The 18,487-nt window shown below is 41.2% G+C and overlaps 1 protein-coding gene across 2 annotated transcripts in view; it reads left to right on the top strand.

Annotated features, from left to right (window-relative positions):
* Nucleotides 1–18,487, top strand: part of SHC4 (SHC adaptor protein 4) — a 131,260-nt gene that overhangs the window by 96,864 nt on the left and 15,909 nt on the right. Inside the window, exons 7-10 of one of the 2 annotated variants that reach the window (XM_005685801.3) lie at nt 6,293–6,416; nt 7,934–8,105; nt 10,130–10,190; nt 16,668–16,847. In XM_005685801.3, the coding sequence (XP_005685858.2) occupies nt 6,293–6,416; nt 7,934–8,105; nt 10,130–10,190; nt 16,668–16,847 (537 nt within the window). The remainder of the gene's footprint in view (nt 1–6,292; nt 6,417–7,933; nt 8,106–10,129; nt 10,191–16,667; nt 16,848–18,487) is intronic. The other variant, XM_013967152.2, reaches the window with a different exon arrangement.

The raw sequence follows: 18,487 nt of genomic DNA, 5'->3' as shown, positions 1-18,487 counted from the left end.
TTCTCTTGTCCCCTGGCCCCTTCTCTTGTGTACCTTCTCTGCGAGAAGCCATTCCGTTTATGGCATACCCACTATTTGCACACCCAAGTGTTAAATCCTTTCCCCTCACCTGTGCCTCTGGACTTTAATTTCTGCACAGAGGCACTGCCACAGCTCTTGAGTCCACAACTAATTATTAATTACATACTAAGACACAGGAGGCTGAGGTAATTGTTGTAGAAGAAAAATGCTGTCTGGCCACCATGGGCTCATCATCATGGGGGAGAGAAACGGAGCGTGTTCAATGTGCAGGAGAAGAGGGAGCATGGGAACAGTGCCTGGAGCCTGCCAGGTGCTCGGGTAGGCTTTGTGCAGAAAGTGAATAAAGGCACAAGTGGAGCGAGAGCTTAGGGCTGTGGGTTTGGGTGGTGGGTAAAGGTGGGTTGCAAAGAAAGCCAAGAGTAGAAGTAGAGGAGCCATGGCTGAAAGGGAAGAAACACTGTCAAGGCTTAGAATGCCAACCAAAAGGTTACTGGGGGCTGTTGAAGATTTTGAGCTTTATAAAGAGTTATTCTGGTTTCTGCCATTCTACTAAAATTGTAATATGGTAACTTTTCTGGCCTTTGCCTCTGTAAAGGTGATATTGAGGGCAGGAAAGTGGTTTGGAATTGCGGAGTTCAGTTTGGAGGACATCTCACTGGTCCTGGGCAGGGCTGATGATGCTCTAAACTACATGGGCAGGAGAAGGGACAGTCTGGACAAAATTGTGAAGTAATAGTTCTTGGGAGCTATTTAGATAAGAGCATTGATAAAGAAATAGAAATCAGGTCATCTCGAGGACTTATATTATATTCAATGCACATATCTCAATGCCTGGGTCATTATAAGTATGCAATAAATGATAGCTATTATTATTATTATTGTCCTGAGTGATTTGAAGTGGCTTGCCAGTAAAAAAAAACAGGCATTTTTACAAATAGGAAAAACAATCCAATAGAGAAGAACAAAAAAAAAGTTATCGTATATTTTGTGCTCACCACATGCTAGGCATTGTCAGGAATACTTTCTGCATGGTCTTTTTTCATCCTCACAACAGTCCTATGAAGTAGATATTAATGTTACTGCTTTTTTAAAGAAGCAGGCTCTGGGATTGAAAAGGTAGTTTTAAAAACTCACCCAGCCAGTAAGCACCTGGACCAACTTCAGGTCTGGAGCACACACAAAAGGTTACCAGGCACCAAGAAACATAAAAGAAAAGCAAAAAACTTACTAGCAAGCAAAGAAACACAAATTGTAAATATGTATCATATTAGTATTTTATAAAAAGGTAAAGCGTGATTTGGAGTTGTAGTATCTCCTGAACACTTCTGGTAGGAGTGTAGATCCAAATGTTTCAGAAAGCATACTGAAAATTTGTATCAAAACTTTAAAAAGTGTAAACAGTTTTAAAAAATAACTTTATTTCTGGCTGTGCTAGGTCTTCGTTGCTGCATGCAGGCTTTGCTCGAGTTGCCTCAAGTTGGGGCTGCTCTTCGTTGGGGTGTGCGGGCTGCTCCTTGTGGAGGCATCTCTTGTTGCAGAGCATGGGCTCTAGCATGCTCGGACTTCAGTATTTGCAGCATGTGCACTCAGGGGTTGTGGCTCCCTGGCTCTAGAGCACAGGCTCAGTAGTTGTGGTGCACAGGCGTAGTTGCTCCGCAGCTTGTGGGATCTTTCCAGATCAGGGATCGAACCGGTGTCTGCTGCATTGGAAGGCAGATTCTTTACTCCTGAACCATCAGTGAAGCCTGTGTAAACAGTTTTGAATCAGCAATTTCACTTCTAAGGAAATGAGACACGTACAAAGATTAAGCAGTAAAGATCACTGGTGGCTCAGCAGTAGAGAACCCGCCTGCAGTGCAGGAGATGCAGGAGATGTGAGTTCAGTCTCTGGGCCCAGAGGATCCCCTGGAAGAGGGCACAGTAACCTTCCAGTATTCTTGCCTGTAGAATCCCATGGACAGAGGAGTCTGGCGGGCTGCATTCCCTAGGGGCACAAAGAGTCTGAGAGCAAATTATTTAAATGAATCCACAGGCTGTTCTACCATGCAGCAATTAATGTTATTAAGTAAGAGTGTTCTGAGTTTACCTGGTGACCAATACAGCTTACCCCTGTAACTGATGTAAATGAAGAATTGCTTCACTTCTTACTTTAAATGTGTGCCGTGCAGGACAGTTTGAGTATCTTCTCTGAATCTAGTCTGTGAAGAGGTCCTGATTTGCCTGGACTACCTGGATACAGGCATGTCGTGGTCCTGATTCTGTAAAGAAAGCAAAAAACAAAAACACAAAAAGAACCCTGTAAAACCAATTTAAATTAACCCAGTTATGTATGTTTATGTTTATGGCTCTGAAATATATGTGCTACTGTCTTGGTGACATTGATAAACTGTGGTCTGACAGCTCGCTAGTTGCTTCAGACTGGGGCTGGTAGACTCTATGCTTCGGCCCCATAGCACCATCTGGTGGGTGATCTGAGAAGCCGCACCTTTGAATTTCTGCTGCTGCTAAGTCACTTCCATCGTGTCCAACTTTGTGTGAGCCCATAGACAGCAGCCCACCAGGTTCCCCCGTCCCTGGGATTCTCCAGGCAAGAACACTAGAGTGGGTTGCCATTTTCTTCTCCAATTTCTAGTTTTCCCATAAAAACCAAAAGCAAATGAACAACAAAAGCAAAACTGGTCTATTTAAGCATAAAGCATTAAAGAAGGGTCTGTTATTCTGTAAGAATTGTTCTCAGCCTCTTGTCCATGACTATCCAGGTAGGAAACCAAATGAAAAAGAAGAATATGAATCCAAGATTCTTTTACATCCTACTTAATAGAGTACCTGATACTCAAGAATAGAATTGTAGATCTGTTCACAGACAGAACATTCTTTTCATTTCACAATGAAAAGAACCCAAGTCTGTGTCTAATTCAGACATGGAGGTCAAAGCTCAGATGCCCCCACATCACTGGAAAGTCAAATTGTTTTGGGGAGAATTGGGATTTTCTCTATGCTTGTTTTTCTTCCTTCTCATTAGCTAAAGATTAAGAAATTCTTGACCAAGCTGGTGCTTATCTGAGTTTTTGGAGATGGGTCTAGCAGTGGGAATTGGGTATGTTTGTATGTGATTCAAAACCCATTCCTGTCTAGGTCATGACCACCCTAAAAAAGAACAAAGAGCATTTTCACAGAGCAGCATATAAGTGGCAACAAAAGCACTGCCACAATGTGTGTGCTCCTGAAAGTGGTGAGGCTGCAATGGAAACTTGCACAGGGTCAGGCATCGTGTCCAGCCGTTCTTTTCCTGGAGATAGGCACCGCTGTTTTTTCTTCTCTTTCTGTTTAATCTTTAAAGAGTAATATGACAGTAACACGGTTATCCAAAGGAAAGTAGAAAATCATGTTGGTAAACATCAGCCCAGGAAAAGGACCAAAGCCTCAAGTATCAGAATCAGAAAAGTTGAGAGAAATAAAACGTTTTGGTAGTACATGAGAAGTGGTAGAGGACGGTTGGTGGGTTTGGGTCATTCATTCATTCCTGTATGCCCACGTGCCTTGCCCTGTTCCTCGGAGAGTTTAAAGTACTATAATCAAGGGAGGACAGGATTTCTGTAAAGCAGAAGGGGACTTCAGAGATCATGCAAGCCCTGTCTTGTCAGGTGAGGGCCTGGGTGTAGCATACATTTTTCACATAGACTGTGGTAATATTGGCCGTTGAGCTGGGACCTGCATCTTATCACAGAGTTCTTTCAGCCATTATTGTTTTCTCATCCCTCTCATGGGAGGTAAACTTTGGTTTTTCTTATTTATCTATTTATTTACAGTTGAATTTCCCACCTCTCCCACTATCTTTTCCATCTTTATCTCAAGACATCTTGTTTATCCTGAGAAAATTAAATAAATTTTTTCCATTTTGATTCTTAAAAATATTTGTTTTTAATTGTTGATGATTGCTTTACAATATTGGTTTTATTTCTGGCCTTGACTTCATTTTTAATTGGACCGGGAATTTATGAGATGAAAAAAATAATTCAAGTGAGTTACCTTTTTTTTTACCGTAGTGTAACACAGCTAGTTTGGGGTTCAACCAAAGGACCCATGTCCAAGGGCACTTTATAGGTTTAAGGATGTGAAACCTAACCAGGAAGGAGGAGACCACTTCCACAAATGACCCAAGCGGTCATTTGTACCACTCAGTAGTCATGAAACCTTCCCCGTGATAGGGGCCCATTGCCAGTCTCACTTCAGTAGAACTGATGATTTCTCACAGCAGAGTTATGGGTGTGAGTCAGAGAAATCAGCGTTAATTCATTCAACACATACTTTTAAAACACCTTCAGTGCCTTAGTCACTGTGTGACGCTAGTGTAGAGAAAAAAAGGGGGCAATATACAATGGCAATCTGAAAATAGACCAAACATTTTCCTTTGGTAAGAAGGCTGTTAATTTATAGACATTGTTAATTGGGTTTTCAAAACTGTAATTAGCTCCTAAGTCTATTTCAAGATCCAGGTTGCTTCTTGAAAGGGGCAACCTTACAAGAAGTGATCAATAACCCTTTTGGAGATTTGATATTTTAGCATCATTTGATTTAGTAATACCATCCCCTGCCTACACACACACACACACACCTCCCTTCCAAAAGTTCAGAGACATAAATTCCTTAAGTGAATGTCCAGCTAATTCTGAAATGAGAATTGTCTGATATTCCTTGAGTTGATTATCAGCATAACGCTAGGAAACCATTGTAGGTTCTACCATAAGCTACTGTTATAGGCTCTGCAAATCCAGGTAGGCGTGAATGAATTTTGTGAAAGTGTCAGTTGCTCAGTTGTGTCTGACTCTTTGCGACCCCATGGACTGTAGCCTACTAGGTTCCTCCGTCCATGGGATTCTCCAGGCAAGAATACTGGAGTGGGTTGCCATTTCCTTCTCCAGGGGATCTTCCTGACCCAGGGATTGAACTTGGGCCTCCTGCATTACAGGCCGATTCTTTACCATCTGAGGCACCAGGGCTTAATTGAATTTTATTTTACTTTAAATAAATATAAAATCCTTCTCAAGACTACTCAGAGCCTAAAAACATGCCTTCATCACAATAGGTATCCTCCTTTCCTCAGGTGTGTATCCCTTTTAGTAAAATGTTCCATATTGTTCCCACAGTCCTGTTTCACAGCTTCCTCTTTATTTAATCTAATTCCCTAGGTACCTACTTAAGCCTTTCCTGTTCTCAGAAAATAGCTGACAGTTTTTACAACATTCTTGTATATATTGAACAATTATCAAGCTTTTCCCTCATTCCTCAATTCTTCAGCCTATACAGACCAATGTATTTTTGAAAATCTTCTCATGAAACATTACCGTATCTTAAGTAATCTTTATGATTTTAAGTCATCCTTAGGAAACTTCAAATTTAGTTCAGTCGTATATTAAGGCCCTGAGCACAATACCATACTCTCATCAAGGCAACCGACATTCCATGTGATGGGGAGATTAATTTATGGTCCCCTGAACACAAGCTCTGGTTTTTACTTAGCAGTAGGAGATTTGCTGATTAACCTGTGATGTTCTGTCAGCTGCCCCCTCCACAAGTTAATTCTTTAATTTGCTAGTGATAGCTAGCCCTTTCTAGTAACAGCTTTGTAGAGAAAGTATCTATAAAAATGTTAATATCCTTTGATAATATCAGCCTTCACGAAATCTTGATTTGGTGTTTATTGGAGATAGTTCTTTAGTCGGATTTCAAAGACAGGGATTACCACACCATCACTGATTTCAAGTAGCAATGACAGGGCAAAGGGATGGCTAGAGGAAAGGGTAGTCTGAAGCCCCTGTCTTCATCAGTAGCTCACCCCCCATTTGTGAGGGGTGCATTTAGAAAGTTATTTCGTTTTCAGCCATCTGTAGAGTACCATGCAAAGACAAGGCGTCACACGTCGTCTTGTCAGGTTGTTGCCCTAAAATCATCTTTTGTATTGAATTCTAGAGCTAGCACGGAACATGAATCACATTATTAGTCAAGATCAGTCTGCCTTTATTAAAGTGTGAGCCCCAAATACCTGCCTTAAGACTGGAATTTATAAGTGTTTTGAAGTATTTCATTGTAAAATGAGAGTGTTTCTTCTCTTTGACGCATATAAAATACGAAGTATGCGATTTCAGAGCTGCAGAAAACTTGGAAACCTACTTCCTTTTATTTACCAGTTCATGTTCTGGAAGTATTTCAACTTTATAAAATCTTCTCTTACTGAAAATTTATTGTAATTTTTTGGTATGTCCTCTTGCAGCCTGCCACATACTGGAATGCCGCAATGGAATGGCCCAAGACGTCATAAGTACCATAGGACAGGCTTTTGAACTCCGGTTTAAACAGTATTTGAAAAATCCTTCTTTGAATACTTCTTGTGAAAGGTCAGCCAGGAATTCTATGATTATTTGATTTACCATACTTTGTTTTGTTTTAAAATTAATATGGCATTTAAAATGGACTAATGAAATCAGTAATTTCTTATTTACCAATCGATACAGTTTCCATACAAACTAATAGTGACATTTTTACTCTTCTTCCTTTCTTATTTGTCTAGATATTTCCTCTTGCTTTGTAATAGAATTATAGAATTAGAGGAAACACTAAAAGTGAGAAGGGGTTGATCCTCTTTCTCTGATGTGCAGAACTCTGAATTAATTAGGTAGTGTCATAAAATGAGCAAGAAGAAATTTCTCAGGTTTGTTTCAACCCCAGATCCCTTGCATATCAGTTAAAAGAATTAATAAAGAACAAAATCCTAAGAAATGTGTGTAGCAGGAACTCCTGTTTGCTGGTGTGTAGTGCAGATAGCTCAGCTCCAGCCAGACCAATGGGTAGAGCATGACGTGACCCAGGGCTCAGGTTGTCCTGTCTGCAGCACAGAAAGTCCACAGTGAAAGCTGAACCCTTTCAGGCTTCTCAGACTCTACCGCGTGTGGAATGCAGTGAGGTCCTTGGCTTGCAGAATTCATACCCAAGAAATAAAATTCTTGGACACTTGTAAATGCATTTCTGGAACCCCCACTAATTTATCATTTTGTGTATCAACAAACACCAGACTTAGAGATCTCTTCTCAGAGGTTGTTTAGCATGGCAAAGAGGGGCTATCAGCAGGCCTTGATGTTGAATTTTTTTCTAGGGTGGCTCTTGCATTTTAGTGCTGTCTTTTCATTGACATGTAAAGAACCCAACAAAGCTGTGGGTTGTCAGTGGAGTCAACTCAGTCCAAATGGACTTGATTTATTTTTTTCTCATAAGAAACTTTGACTAAATCCAGTTAGGAAGAAAAATCTGTTTTTTTGTTTTTGGTGTTTTTTTGCCCTGTTTCTTAAAAACAATGCATGCTTACATGAATCTACCCGCTTGCCACATATGGTTCTAATATTTCTTTATGAATCACATATACTCCAGATTTGTGCAGACAAGATAGCTGGCCATAGCTCTTGTATTTTTTTTTTTTTTCTCGTCTTGGTTTATAGCAAACTGAGCCAGGCCCTCTGCTCAGTATCTAAATTTTCTTTGAGCAAAAATGCTGCAGTGAAAGTGGGCTGAAGAATTCAAGGAAAACTTTGTATTTTTATTCGATTGACAAAAAACAACTTACATTCAGGAAGTTAGTGTATATATATGTATATGTACATATTTTATTACTGAGAGGAGATGTGAAAGCATCACGCATGGCACTTTTTGTTGGCTCACCCCACTTTGATTGTCTACAGAAAGCTAAACAATTCAGCCATCTGGTTGCTTCTATCCAGATGTTTGACATCACTTAAGCACAGATATACTCTTAAAGCACAGAAAGTTTTTCAGGGTGATTTGCATGATTCTGATCTCTCTGCATCCCCTACAGCATATGAATTCCCACCCAGCCTCTTGGGGATCCTTTTTTCCCTTACAGCGAGGAGGTGCCTGTGGATGGCCATGCTGAGGAGAGAGAAGATCATGAGTATTATAATGAAATCCCAGGGAAGCAGCCGCCTGCAGGTGGTGTTTCAGATGTGCGGATCAAAGTTCAAGCCACAGACCAAATGGCTTACTGCCCCATACGGTGTGAAAAGCTGTGCTATTTGGTAAGTAATAGTTTATTGCTATTATAGCTAACAATGCAGTCCTGTCCTATCATTGAGCTTAATTTGAGGATTTCCAAATGCTAGTTTACAGAAGATATCATCTTCCTCAATACAGAGCCAGAGAATGAATCATTGTCGGAGCCTGTGCTAAGTAACTTTTACTACTAATCCCCCAACCTCATCCTCAGCAGGTGACCTCACATCTCACTTCTCTGGAAAGACTAGGACAGTCCAACGTGTAATCCTCAACTTCATCCTTCCCTGTCTCCCAAGTGTTCCTGTGTCCTCCTTGGTTCTCTTCCTTAGCTACTGTCTCCACAGCTAATCCTTCCCCCGAGCTCCTGACCCTGTTCCCTCCCACCAGTACTGTGCCCTTGTTCTGTCCATCAATCTGTACTTCCATCTTTATTTTTTTCTCTGTATACCAGTTCTTTCTCTCTGTCTGCAGATAAACTTGGACTCCCCCAACCCATCTAATAATGTCCCACCTCCCTGTCATCTTCCTTCCATCCACAGACTTGTAGAAAACACTATTTCTGCATTCACGTCCACACTACACTTCCAAAATCTGAACTCTGCTTGACAGCTTGATAGAAATTTCTTTTACAGTGCTCACCAGTGGTTTTTTGGTTGTTTGGTTGTCAGTTTAATTGCTGAATCTATTTCCTTCAGTATTTTGAATCTGTCTATAGCCTGTGATACCTGTTGGCTTTCTCTGGTTTTTTTAGACCTCTTCTTTTAGCTTCTAAAACATTTCCACATGTCATTCATTCTGCATCTTTAGTTGCTGCTTTTCTTTCTTTTTCTAGTTTTCTAAAATTTTATTACGAATATATTCAAACATAGAAAAAAGTTGAAAGAATTACACATGAATACTCACCACCTAGATTCTATAATTATAACTTTACTCTATTTGCCCTGTCATCCTTTGTAGCTATCATCCATCAATGCTTCTTATTTTTGATGCATTTCAAAGGAAGTTGCGTCTTACCTTTTTTTGATCTTGTTTTCTTGCATGCCCACCCCTGTGAAACCAAGCATCTGCTTTACTGCCATGGGCTCCGTTTCCAATGCTCTGCCCTTGGCCCTGGTTTTTCCTCTGACATGCCACCTGTGTACACACTCGACCAGCTTCTTTGTCTTCAGCCATACCTGCCTTTCCAGCTGTGATTAAACTCAGCATTGTACCTTGACTCCAAGCCAGATTTCTCTCCTGATGTGCTCAAGTTTATTAATGGCATTCCTATTCTTTCACTAATCTACAGTTTTTTGTTTTCTCACACTTTAGGCCATATATCAACACAGTCTTCAAGACCTAGGATCCTACCATGAAAATATCTTGAATCTACTCAGCCTATATCTTTCCTATTGCATCTTTCTAAGTTCTGGTCCAGATTTGCTCAGGTGACCCTGAAGGCCCCTTCTCTGTCTCCGGTTTCATTTCCTCAAACCCTCCTCCGTGGTACTGATGGATTAATCTTTCTAAAGCATAGATATTACCCTTCTCAAAGGTGTCAGTGGATCCCATACCGTTCCTGAAGAGAGATGTGTATATGGATAATCGAAGCCTTTGATAGCATGAGATTTTTCTAGGATGAAAAGTGAGTCTGGCATACACCCCAGTAGAGCAGGGCTCCAATTTGCCAACTCACAGTTAGATAGAAGTTTGCTAAATGGCCAGTGTTTGTACAAGTGACCTGGAAATCACACTTACTGGCTGAGCTTGGATTGAGTCCTGGAATGTGACCTCCCAAGCAGAAGCAATAACCCTCAGGGTATAGACCTTCCGGTTATGACCCCCCACACCCTAATCAGACCCACCTCTGCAGCTCCAAAACAATTCACTGGGAAAGGAGGCTATACTTCCCATTCAAAATATCAGTTTCTTTTTCTCACTTTATCTCACTTCCTGTGTCAGAAAGTGGTGTTTTCTACTAAACTCTGCTGGGAGCTGTATGTGTCTTTTGCAAGTTTATGAACTTATATTATGTTTGTAAATGTTTCACAATTTGTTGTTTGCACAGCCTGGAAACTCCAAGTGCAGCAGCATGTATGAGAACTGTCTGGAACAAAGCAGGGCCATAGGTAGGTACAATTGCATTTCCCTATCTGCCGCGCTTCTTATTCCTTTTATGTTATGTGATCGTGTGTGGCCCTTGCTCTTAAATATTTCATGGGAAAGTCAGGTGTATATAACCAAACACTCTGAGAAGCCTTCCCACACTCTGAAAAGCGCAGGATGCTGTGTGTGTCAGTGAGAAAGCTGTGGTTCTCGCTTGCTCCTGTGTACTCTTCCACACTACAGTTCTGCTTTAAGGAGCCTTTCACTGCTCTGAATATCATGAGAGCTCTCTCACCAGAAGGGTGATTTCTCTACTCATAACTCAAGGGAGTCCCACTTCAAAGAATATCAGACAGTAAGCTAACATGAAAATTGATGCTTGTCAGATCCATTAGGATTAAGAGAAAAGCTTTATTTCTGCTTGGCAAAGGGAACAAAAAGAGATCTGAAATGTGAGAGTCCCAATTAGAAGTTCATACACCCCTTACTTGCCAGGGCCTTAAATGTCTTATTACTACACATGATAATTGGCGTTGGGCACAACTCTTGCACAACACGATTGTAGGGCATACATAGACTATCACGTTGGAAATGTATTTTCATTAAAACATTCTACTGCTGGTCATTTTATTCTTATAAATCGTTAAAAGTATTTCTTTGGGAAGGAAAGTTTTGCAGCTTTAGAGTAGAAGATAACTGGACATTATAAATAATGCACTGGGGGATAGAGCTGGATAACTACGCTTAGGGCGTCAAATTAGCAGCAGCTTGCCAACTAGAAGGTAGTTTCTTACTTCCATGGGTATTTGCATATTTCTTATAGAATTTTTTCAATGTAATCCATTAATTTTATTATTTCTTATACAGTAGGGATACATGAGGATTTTGGTATCGCTATGATCATCGCTTTCCTCTACCCTGCAAAATAATAGGACTTATGAACTTAGGTAGTATTTAAAATTTTTTAAAACATAGTTCTTTCTGAACTATGCCATTCTTTAAGCTTACTTAAAATTCTGAATGCATTCTTAACAATAAGACCAAAAACAAATTAAATTAGTATCAAGTGTAAATGTATTTTTAAACCTGTGTTCTCTGGGAGCTGCAATTCCTTTGTTCTTTCCTTTTTCCTTTACTCTGGAAATTCCTAACCTAGGATTTAATAGTCAGGAGCCTACCGCATGTGCTTTGTACTATTGTATCCATTTTCTACCTGTGCTTAAGGTCACTTTGAAATAGCTCCGTGTCCTATTTTATCTCATTCTATGTTCTTCATTTATCCAACAATGCACTCAGTGGTCATCAGGACCTCTGTGGGTCAGGCATTGAGCTAGTGCTGGGGGTGGAGACGCAATTGGCTTTCATGAAGCTTGCAGTGTATAGGGTGTGCCGGAGGGCATACCCTAAACCAATGCTTACAAATATGATGAGCATTTCAAAGCCCAGGATACTGTGGGAACAAATAACAGGGAAACCTAACTTAATCTGGAGGACTAGAGAGGGTCTCCTTATGGAAATGACAACCAAACAAGACCTGAGGGGGTGAGTGGGGGCCCTGAGAGGGAGCCGGAGAGGGAGCAGGAGGGAAAGGAAGGTATGAATGAGTATTGAAATTCCTGTGTGCCAGGACCACTTCCGTGATCACTGCAGGGAGAGAGTACAGGGGGAGCCAGAGGTGAGTTTTGGATCTGGGACAGCGTCCTACGGAACTCCAGAATGTTTCCCCTACCCCAGTATGTCTCTTTCCAGCTCATCTCCCTTCTCTCCATTATGTAGTCGTCATGGCACGCTCTTCTGATCTCAGCCACCTGGCTTCTAGGGGAACTCACTGAGTGAAAATCCTCAACCTTTCTAGAATGCTGTTGAATGTGCTGAATCACAACAACTACCATCAGAAAAAAAGGGGCAAAGTTTTCTTTGTTTCCCCCAAAAGCTCTCACCTTGATTTTTATTTTACATTTTTGAAGTATCCTTCCCCCTAGAGCAGTGCTATTTCAACTTTACTCAAGAGTTTTCTTTTTGTAAGTATATCCTTGTCATATAATCTAATTTATTGTTTCTGTTTATCTTGGTTTTATGTCTCCTTTAAATCAACAAATAATGTAACCCTTTATTCTTTCATGCTTTATACATGCCCTAATCTATTACCAGATCGAAACTCAAGAACAGACTTTTGTAATAAACACTTATTTGGAGCCTGGAACCTATTTTTCCATAGAATTAATTTTAGCCATGATGGCTGTCTCCTGGACAAGTGACCATGTTCTGCTATTTTGGTTTCCGATGCTAAAGCTTGTGTATACCTTTTGTAATGACCAGTACAACAATAGGAAATTCTGTTGTAAGCATTTGTTCTTCAGTTATACTCTGTGGAGTAGTCTACGACTGATCCAGCTTCAGTACACTGTCTTCCTTTTTGGTGGCCCTAATGTAACAGTTCATAGCTGGGAACTTTTCAGAATCTTGGGGAGGTGACAGATGGTGTTTATAGTTTGAAAAAAACCCTCCAGCTGGATAGCCTCTTCACCTGAAAAGCACTGAGCTACCGCATTGTTTTCTTAGAAAAGCAGGTTCTAACTCCCAGTGGGAACCAGAGTCCTGTGACACCATTTCCCCAGCCCTTAGCCACTCAGCCCATGGAGGGATCGAGGGACTCAACCCCTGCTGCGGGGACCATGACAGATATCAGTCCCTCCTATTGTGGCAGTAAGGACTTTCCTAACTAGATAGTCTTTTCATCCGCAGATACCCAGAAATCAGGGGTTCCTATCTTGGGGCCTGCCTGTGATGACTTGGGCATGTGTTTAAAAGTGATCTGAAATTCATGACCAGTCTCTAAATTAAGAGGAGTTGCCAAAATAGCATAGACAGTTTTTAATGGCTTTCCCCAGAGATTAATATGTAAGCATTTGAGAGACACCTATTCAAATATTTTAGATAAATTTTGGCTTTTTAATTCAAATGTATTTATTTATTAAAATATTGATTTAAAATTTGAATTCTGGTGTATAATAAGTACTGCAGTAGGCTCCTTGTTGTTGAAGGGGTTAATTATATTATTGCCAGATGTATGAAAGATCCCTGTCCTTAATAATAAATTCCCTTGTGGAAAAAAGTAATTAACAAAATAGCATACTGTTTCCCTAGCCTTCAAGTTAAAATGAAAATATTGATATTTTTAATCAAAAAGATGTTAAATTCCCACAAACCCTAAGGGATTTCACTTTAAAACTTTGGTACCTCCAGTATACACACTATGTATGTCTTTATTTTCTGCCACAAATCTTCTCTTTGGCGGATTGGATAGTTTCTCAGAGTAATACTTGGCACAAAGAACTTTTGGAATGCATAATGCCTGGCATGTGTAGTTCAGCTCTCGTCAGCCACACACTTTACCCTAGGAAGATTTTAAATTTGGGCATGAGGTGAGTTTTTTTATTTTAAGACCACTTTGCTTACTTAGATATAATGGTGCATTTGAAAAAAAGGAACGGTGGTTTTTTAAGAGAGACTATATAGACATTGGTGCTTTTGTGTAAGCCTGTGAGATGGTAAACTTAATGTGTTCAGCTCATGCCAGTGCTCTCTGAGGGACAGATGAGTCAGCACCCTATGCTAAAGGTTAACTTGAGGTCTTCAGGATGTGGTAGGGTCACATTTGCTAAGAAAGAGAAACTGGGTAGACATTTAGTCATCTGTTCATTCAGCTGATAGACGTTTTTCTTTTGACCTGCTTCATACCAGACATTGATAATGAAGAAGATACATGGATAAATGGGTTCTAGTCTCTCCTCAGGACTCAAGGAATTTGCAGTCTTAAGGGGAAGACAGAGACGTAAACAGAGACCTACAGTTTGTTATGGAAGAGCACCTCAGCCAGCTTGGGATGGAGACGGGGAGTGAGGAGTGTGGAAGGCTTCCTGGAAGAGTGGGATTCAGAACAGAATCTTAAAGGACAAATAGGAGTTGAGTCAAGAAATGGGTGGCGAGCATGTTAGAGCCAGATATAAGCATCGTGTGCAGAGGCCCAGCATCAGTGAATAAACACACAGCTGAGCAGTGAGAGGAACGCCTGCTGCAAGGTGGGGATCGTGCTCAGTGAGGTGCTTACCCACATTCTTTAGTTTAATCTTCATATGTATTTTAAATCCAGCATCCTTATTTTACAGATATGAAAACTGATGCTTAGAGAGGTTAAGAAACTTGCCCTGGGTTGCACAAATAGTAAGAGGGGCCCCTGGGATGATCTGAACCCAAGTCCATGTCAGTTTAGAAGCAGACCTTTTTTACTTTTGATCACATTCCACTTTCAGTAAATTTCTTTGAGCAGGCACTCCTAAGTAGATATTAATTCAATCATGCATAAGTTCTCAATACATATTATGCATGTATTATAAAATATACAACAACAGAAAATTTCAGTTAGAGTTAGCAGTAGACATTTTTAAAAAAAATCTTGCTAATTGCAGTGGCTGAATACTATCTTTAGATAATTATCTCAAGGCCCAGGGTACATCTAGAGCATTACTGATGAAATAGACATAAATCCACATTTTAGTTTTGATAATTTTAACTGTTAGGAAGCCAAAATTCTGATCTAATTAGATTATTCTTGTTTATAAACTTATAATGTAGCTAAGGAGGTGCTTTTATTCAGTAAAAGAATGATCTTCAATCCTTGATTTCCTTGCAGTAATCTTTTAGCTACTTGTGAGAGTATTTGTGAAAGTGTACTTGTGAAAGTATTTTAGCTGTTTGTGAAAGTAACTTTAGTTTAAACAGGATCACCTAATTCATAAATCCACTTAACTAAGCAAATAGAAACAGTCATATATTGCCAAAGGCAACAGAGAAACTAGGTGCCCTATTGCCCCTTCCTCTGTTAAATCCCACTCCTCCCTCAGAATATCCCATGTGTGGATAAGACATGGGACAGGGTGATGGGTAAGGATTGGACAGACAGGAACAAAGGAGGATCAGGTAGTAGGGCTTTAGTCTTGACTGGGCTTCTCCTATTTGTTGTGTTCTTAGGTTTCCATACTTGTGTATAAGAATCATAGCACTATTCACTAAGATGCAAAATCCAGTGTGAAGTTGGTCCCCTGAAGGGGTTTAATTGGCTGGAAGGACTGATGTTGTTTAAGTGAGACAATGGAGTCTTAATGTCACTACTCCAGGTGCAGCCTCACGGGAATGTTGTATACATATGACCAGAGCTATAAATGTACTTGTTTAAACAGAAAAGCAAGAACATTCTATCCTGGCATTCGCAGGACAGGACCAGTAGAGTGGTACAAATTACTTCATGCCATCAGGTAGTGAAATATGGTTCAATTATCCATTCATTCAGTAACTATTTGTTGATGTCATAGTGTATGCCAGGCGTGTGCTAGAGGCAAGGGCTGCAGCTGTGAAGAAGACAGACAGGATCTCTGTCTTCATGGAACATGCAGTCTAGAGGCAGTACAGATTTTAAGAAATATAATAACAGAACAGAGTTAATTACTCTTGTGATACGGGCTTCAGAGGAAAGCAGAGAGACACAGTCTAGTCTGAGAAGGTCAGAGAACGCTCTCTTGAGAAAGACATGTTTAAACTGACCTTACCTAAGGATGAGGGTGATGGAGAAGGAGAGGGAAGGGCATGTCATAGAAGATGGCCTTATGGTGGGGATTATTTTGCAGGAAGGCCAGTGTGAGCAGGGGCAGAAACAGGAGGCCTAGGGTGCTAGGGGAGTTGGGCGCCCTAGAGCAGGATCTGGCTTGTTGAAGAGTCTGAGTTGTATCCCAAGAGCAGTGGGAAGCAGTGAATATGTTTTTAAACTTCTGAGAAATAGGATCAGATTTTCAGTTGTAAAAAGATCATTTTGGCCACAAGTATTAAATAGGACAGAGGGGAGAAAGCAGAGTAAGGGAAAGGAGGAGCTAACCTGAGGGGCGAGTTCTTTCCATTAGATGACAGAATGAACAGCAGCAGCTGGTGCAGGGCTGAGCTTGGTGAAACAAACTTTGGCAAAGAGGGAAGAAAGACTTCTCATGGTTAATAATTTAAAATTAAGTAATGAGTCTTTTGAAAAGCTGTTTAAATAAATAGTAGATATTCAAGTTCCATATGGTATGTGCAGTTTTCTTGGTTCCAGGGCTACAACTCTGAGCAGTGTCATTTGTGGGTTTGTGCTGTTAGCTGGACAGTTATCTTCCCATCCCCCCCAACCCCTATTCCCCTGGCTGTTTCTCCTTCACATTTTCCTGGTTTGTCTGCTGTTGAAGCAAAGGGTCAGCTGAGGGACAGGCGGGGAGGGGCAGGGAGGCCAAGAAAGGATGCTTTCCCTCAAAGACTGGTTGTTATTTTATTTTTACAGGTCAGATCTCCAGGTTAATATTCATTCCTTGCATGGCATGGGTGTGGCTTTTCCCTTCCTGTTAGTGCTGGACTCAGCCATGATTTTATTTATTGTTCACAAAGCAAAAGCACCATACAGTGATCTTTACTCACTACAGGTAATGCACACAAGAGAGGGGTGCTGTCCCAGCGAGAGGCGTCACTGATGAAACACTCTTGTCGAGGGGATCTCTTCGATGACCCCTGCTACATCAATACGCAGGCTCTTCGAAGCACACTTGGCCCTGCTGGAAGTCAAAGCTCACCTCACCCACTGGGGAGCCCATGCCACCAGGAGAGTAAGTGGCTGCTCTTTGCTTCTGTTAGTTTCCTGTGCTGCTGTAACAAATTACCATTAAACTGGGTGTCTTAGAATCAGAGAGATGTGTTCTGTCACAGTGATGGAGGCCAGAAGTCCTAAATCAAGATGGCAGCCAGGTTGGCTTGGCTCGTCCTGTGGCTCTGGAGGAGAATTGGTTTGATGCCCGTCTCCTAGCTTCTGGTGGCTGCCAGCAATTCTTGGGGTTCCTTGTCTTGAGACATGCCACTCCAATCTCTGCTTCACTCTTCATTGGCCTTACCCCCATGTCTCGAGGCTCCGTTTCTTTTCTCTTACAGGACAGCGCCTTTCCCTTATAGGTGGGCCAGAAATCCAGGAAGACCTCATCTGGTGATCCTTAAATTCATTACATCTGCAAGGACCCCTTTTGCTAATTAGGTCACATTTGCAGGTAGCAGGAGTCAGGACTTGAGCATATCTTTTGGGTGCCACTATTTAGTTCACTGTCTCTCATTTTTAAAATGCTATTTTCTTAGCCCCATTTTTCAGGAGGTTAAAAGAATTCTTTGTTATCTCAATCCCTCCTTCATCACAGTTAATATAGGTTCAATTCAGTTCAGTTCAGTCGCTCAGTCGTGTCCGACTCTCTGCGACCCCATGAATCGCAGCACGCCCGGTCTCCCTGTTCATCACCATCTCCTGGAGTTCACTCAGACTCATGCCCATCGAGTCCGTGATGCCATCCAGCCATCTCATCCTCTGTCGTCCCCTTCTCCTCCTGCCCCCAATCCCTCCCAGCATCAGAGTTTTTTCCAATGAGTCAACTCTTCTCATGAGGTGGCCAAAGTACTGGAGTTTCAGCTTTAGCATCATTCCTTCCAAAGAAATCCCAGGGCTGATCCCCTTCAGAATGGACTGGTTGGATCTCCTTGCAGTTCAAGGGACTCTCAAGAGTCTTCTCCAACACCACAGTTCAAAAGCCTCAATTCTTCGGCTCTCAGGCTTCTTCACAGTCCAACTTTCACATCCATACATGACCACTGGAAAAACCATAGCCTCGACTAGACGGACCTTAGTCAGCAAAGTAATGTCTCTGCTTTTGAATGTGCTATGTAGGTTGGTCATAACTTTTCTTCCAAGGAGTAAGCGTCTTTTAATTTCATGGCTGCAGTCACCATCTGCAGTGATTCTGGAGCCCCCCAAAATAAAGTCTGACACTGTTTCCACTATTTCCCCATCTATTTCCCATGAAGTGATGGGACCGGGTGCCATGATCTTCGTTTTCTGAATGTTGAGCTTTAGGTCAACTTTTTCGCTCTTCTCTTTCACTTTCATCAAGAGGCTTTTTAGCTCCTCCTCACTTTCTGCCATAAGGGTGGTGTCATCTGCATATCTGAGGTTATTGATATTTCTCCCGGCAATCTTGATTGCAGCTTGTGTTTCTTCCAGTCCAGCGTTTATCATGATGTACTCTGCATATAAGTTAAATAAGCAGGGTGACAATATACAGCCTTGACGCACTCCTTTTCCTATTTGGAACCAGTCTGTTGTTCCATGTCCAGTTCTAACTGTTGCTTCCTGACCTGCATACAGATTTCTCAGGAGGCAGGTCAGGTGGTCTGGTATTCCCATCTCTTTCAGAATTTTCCAGTTTATTGT

This window comes from Capra hircus, chromosome 10 (genome assembly GCF_001704415.2).
Source record: "Capra hircus breed San Clemente chromosome 10, ASM170441v1, whole genome shotgun sequence".
NCBI lineage: Eukaryota > Metazoa > Chordata > Mammalia > Artiodactyla > Bovidae > Capra > Capra hircus.
This window is presented reverse-complemented; position numbering and strand designations above follow the sequence as displayed.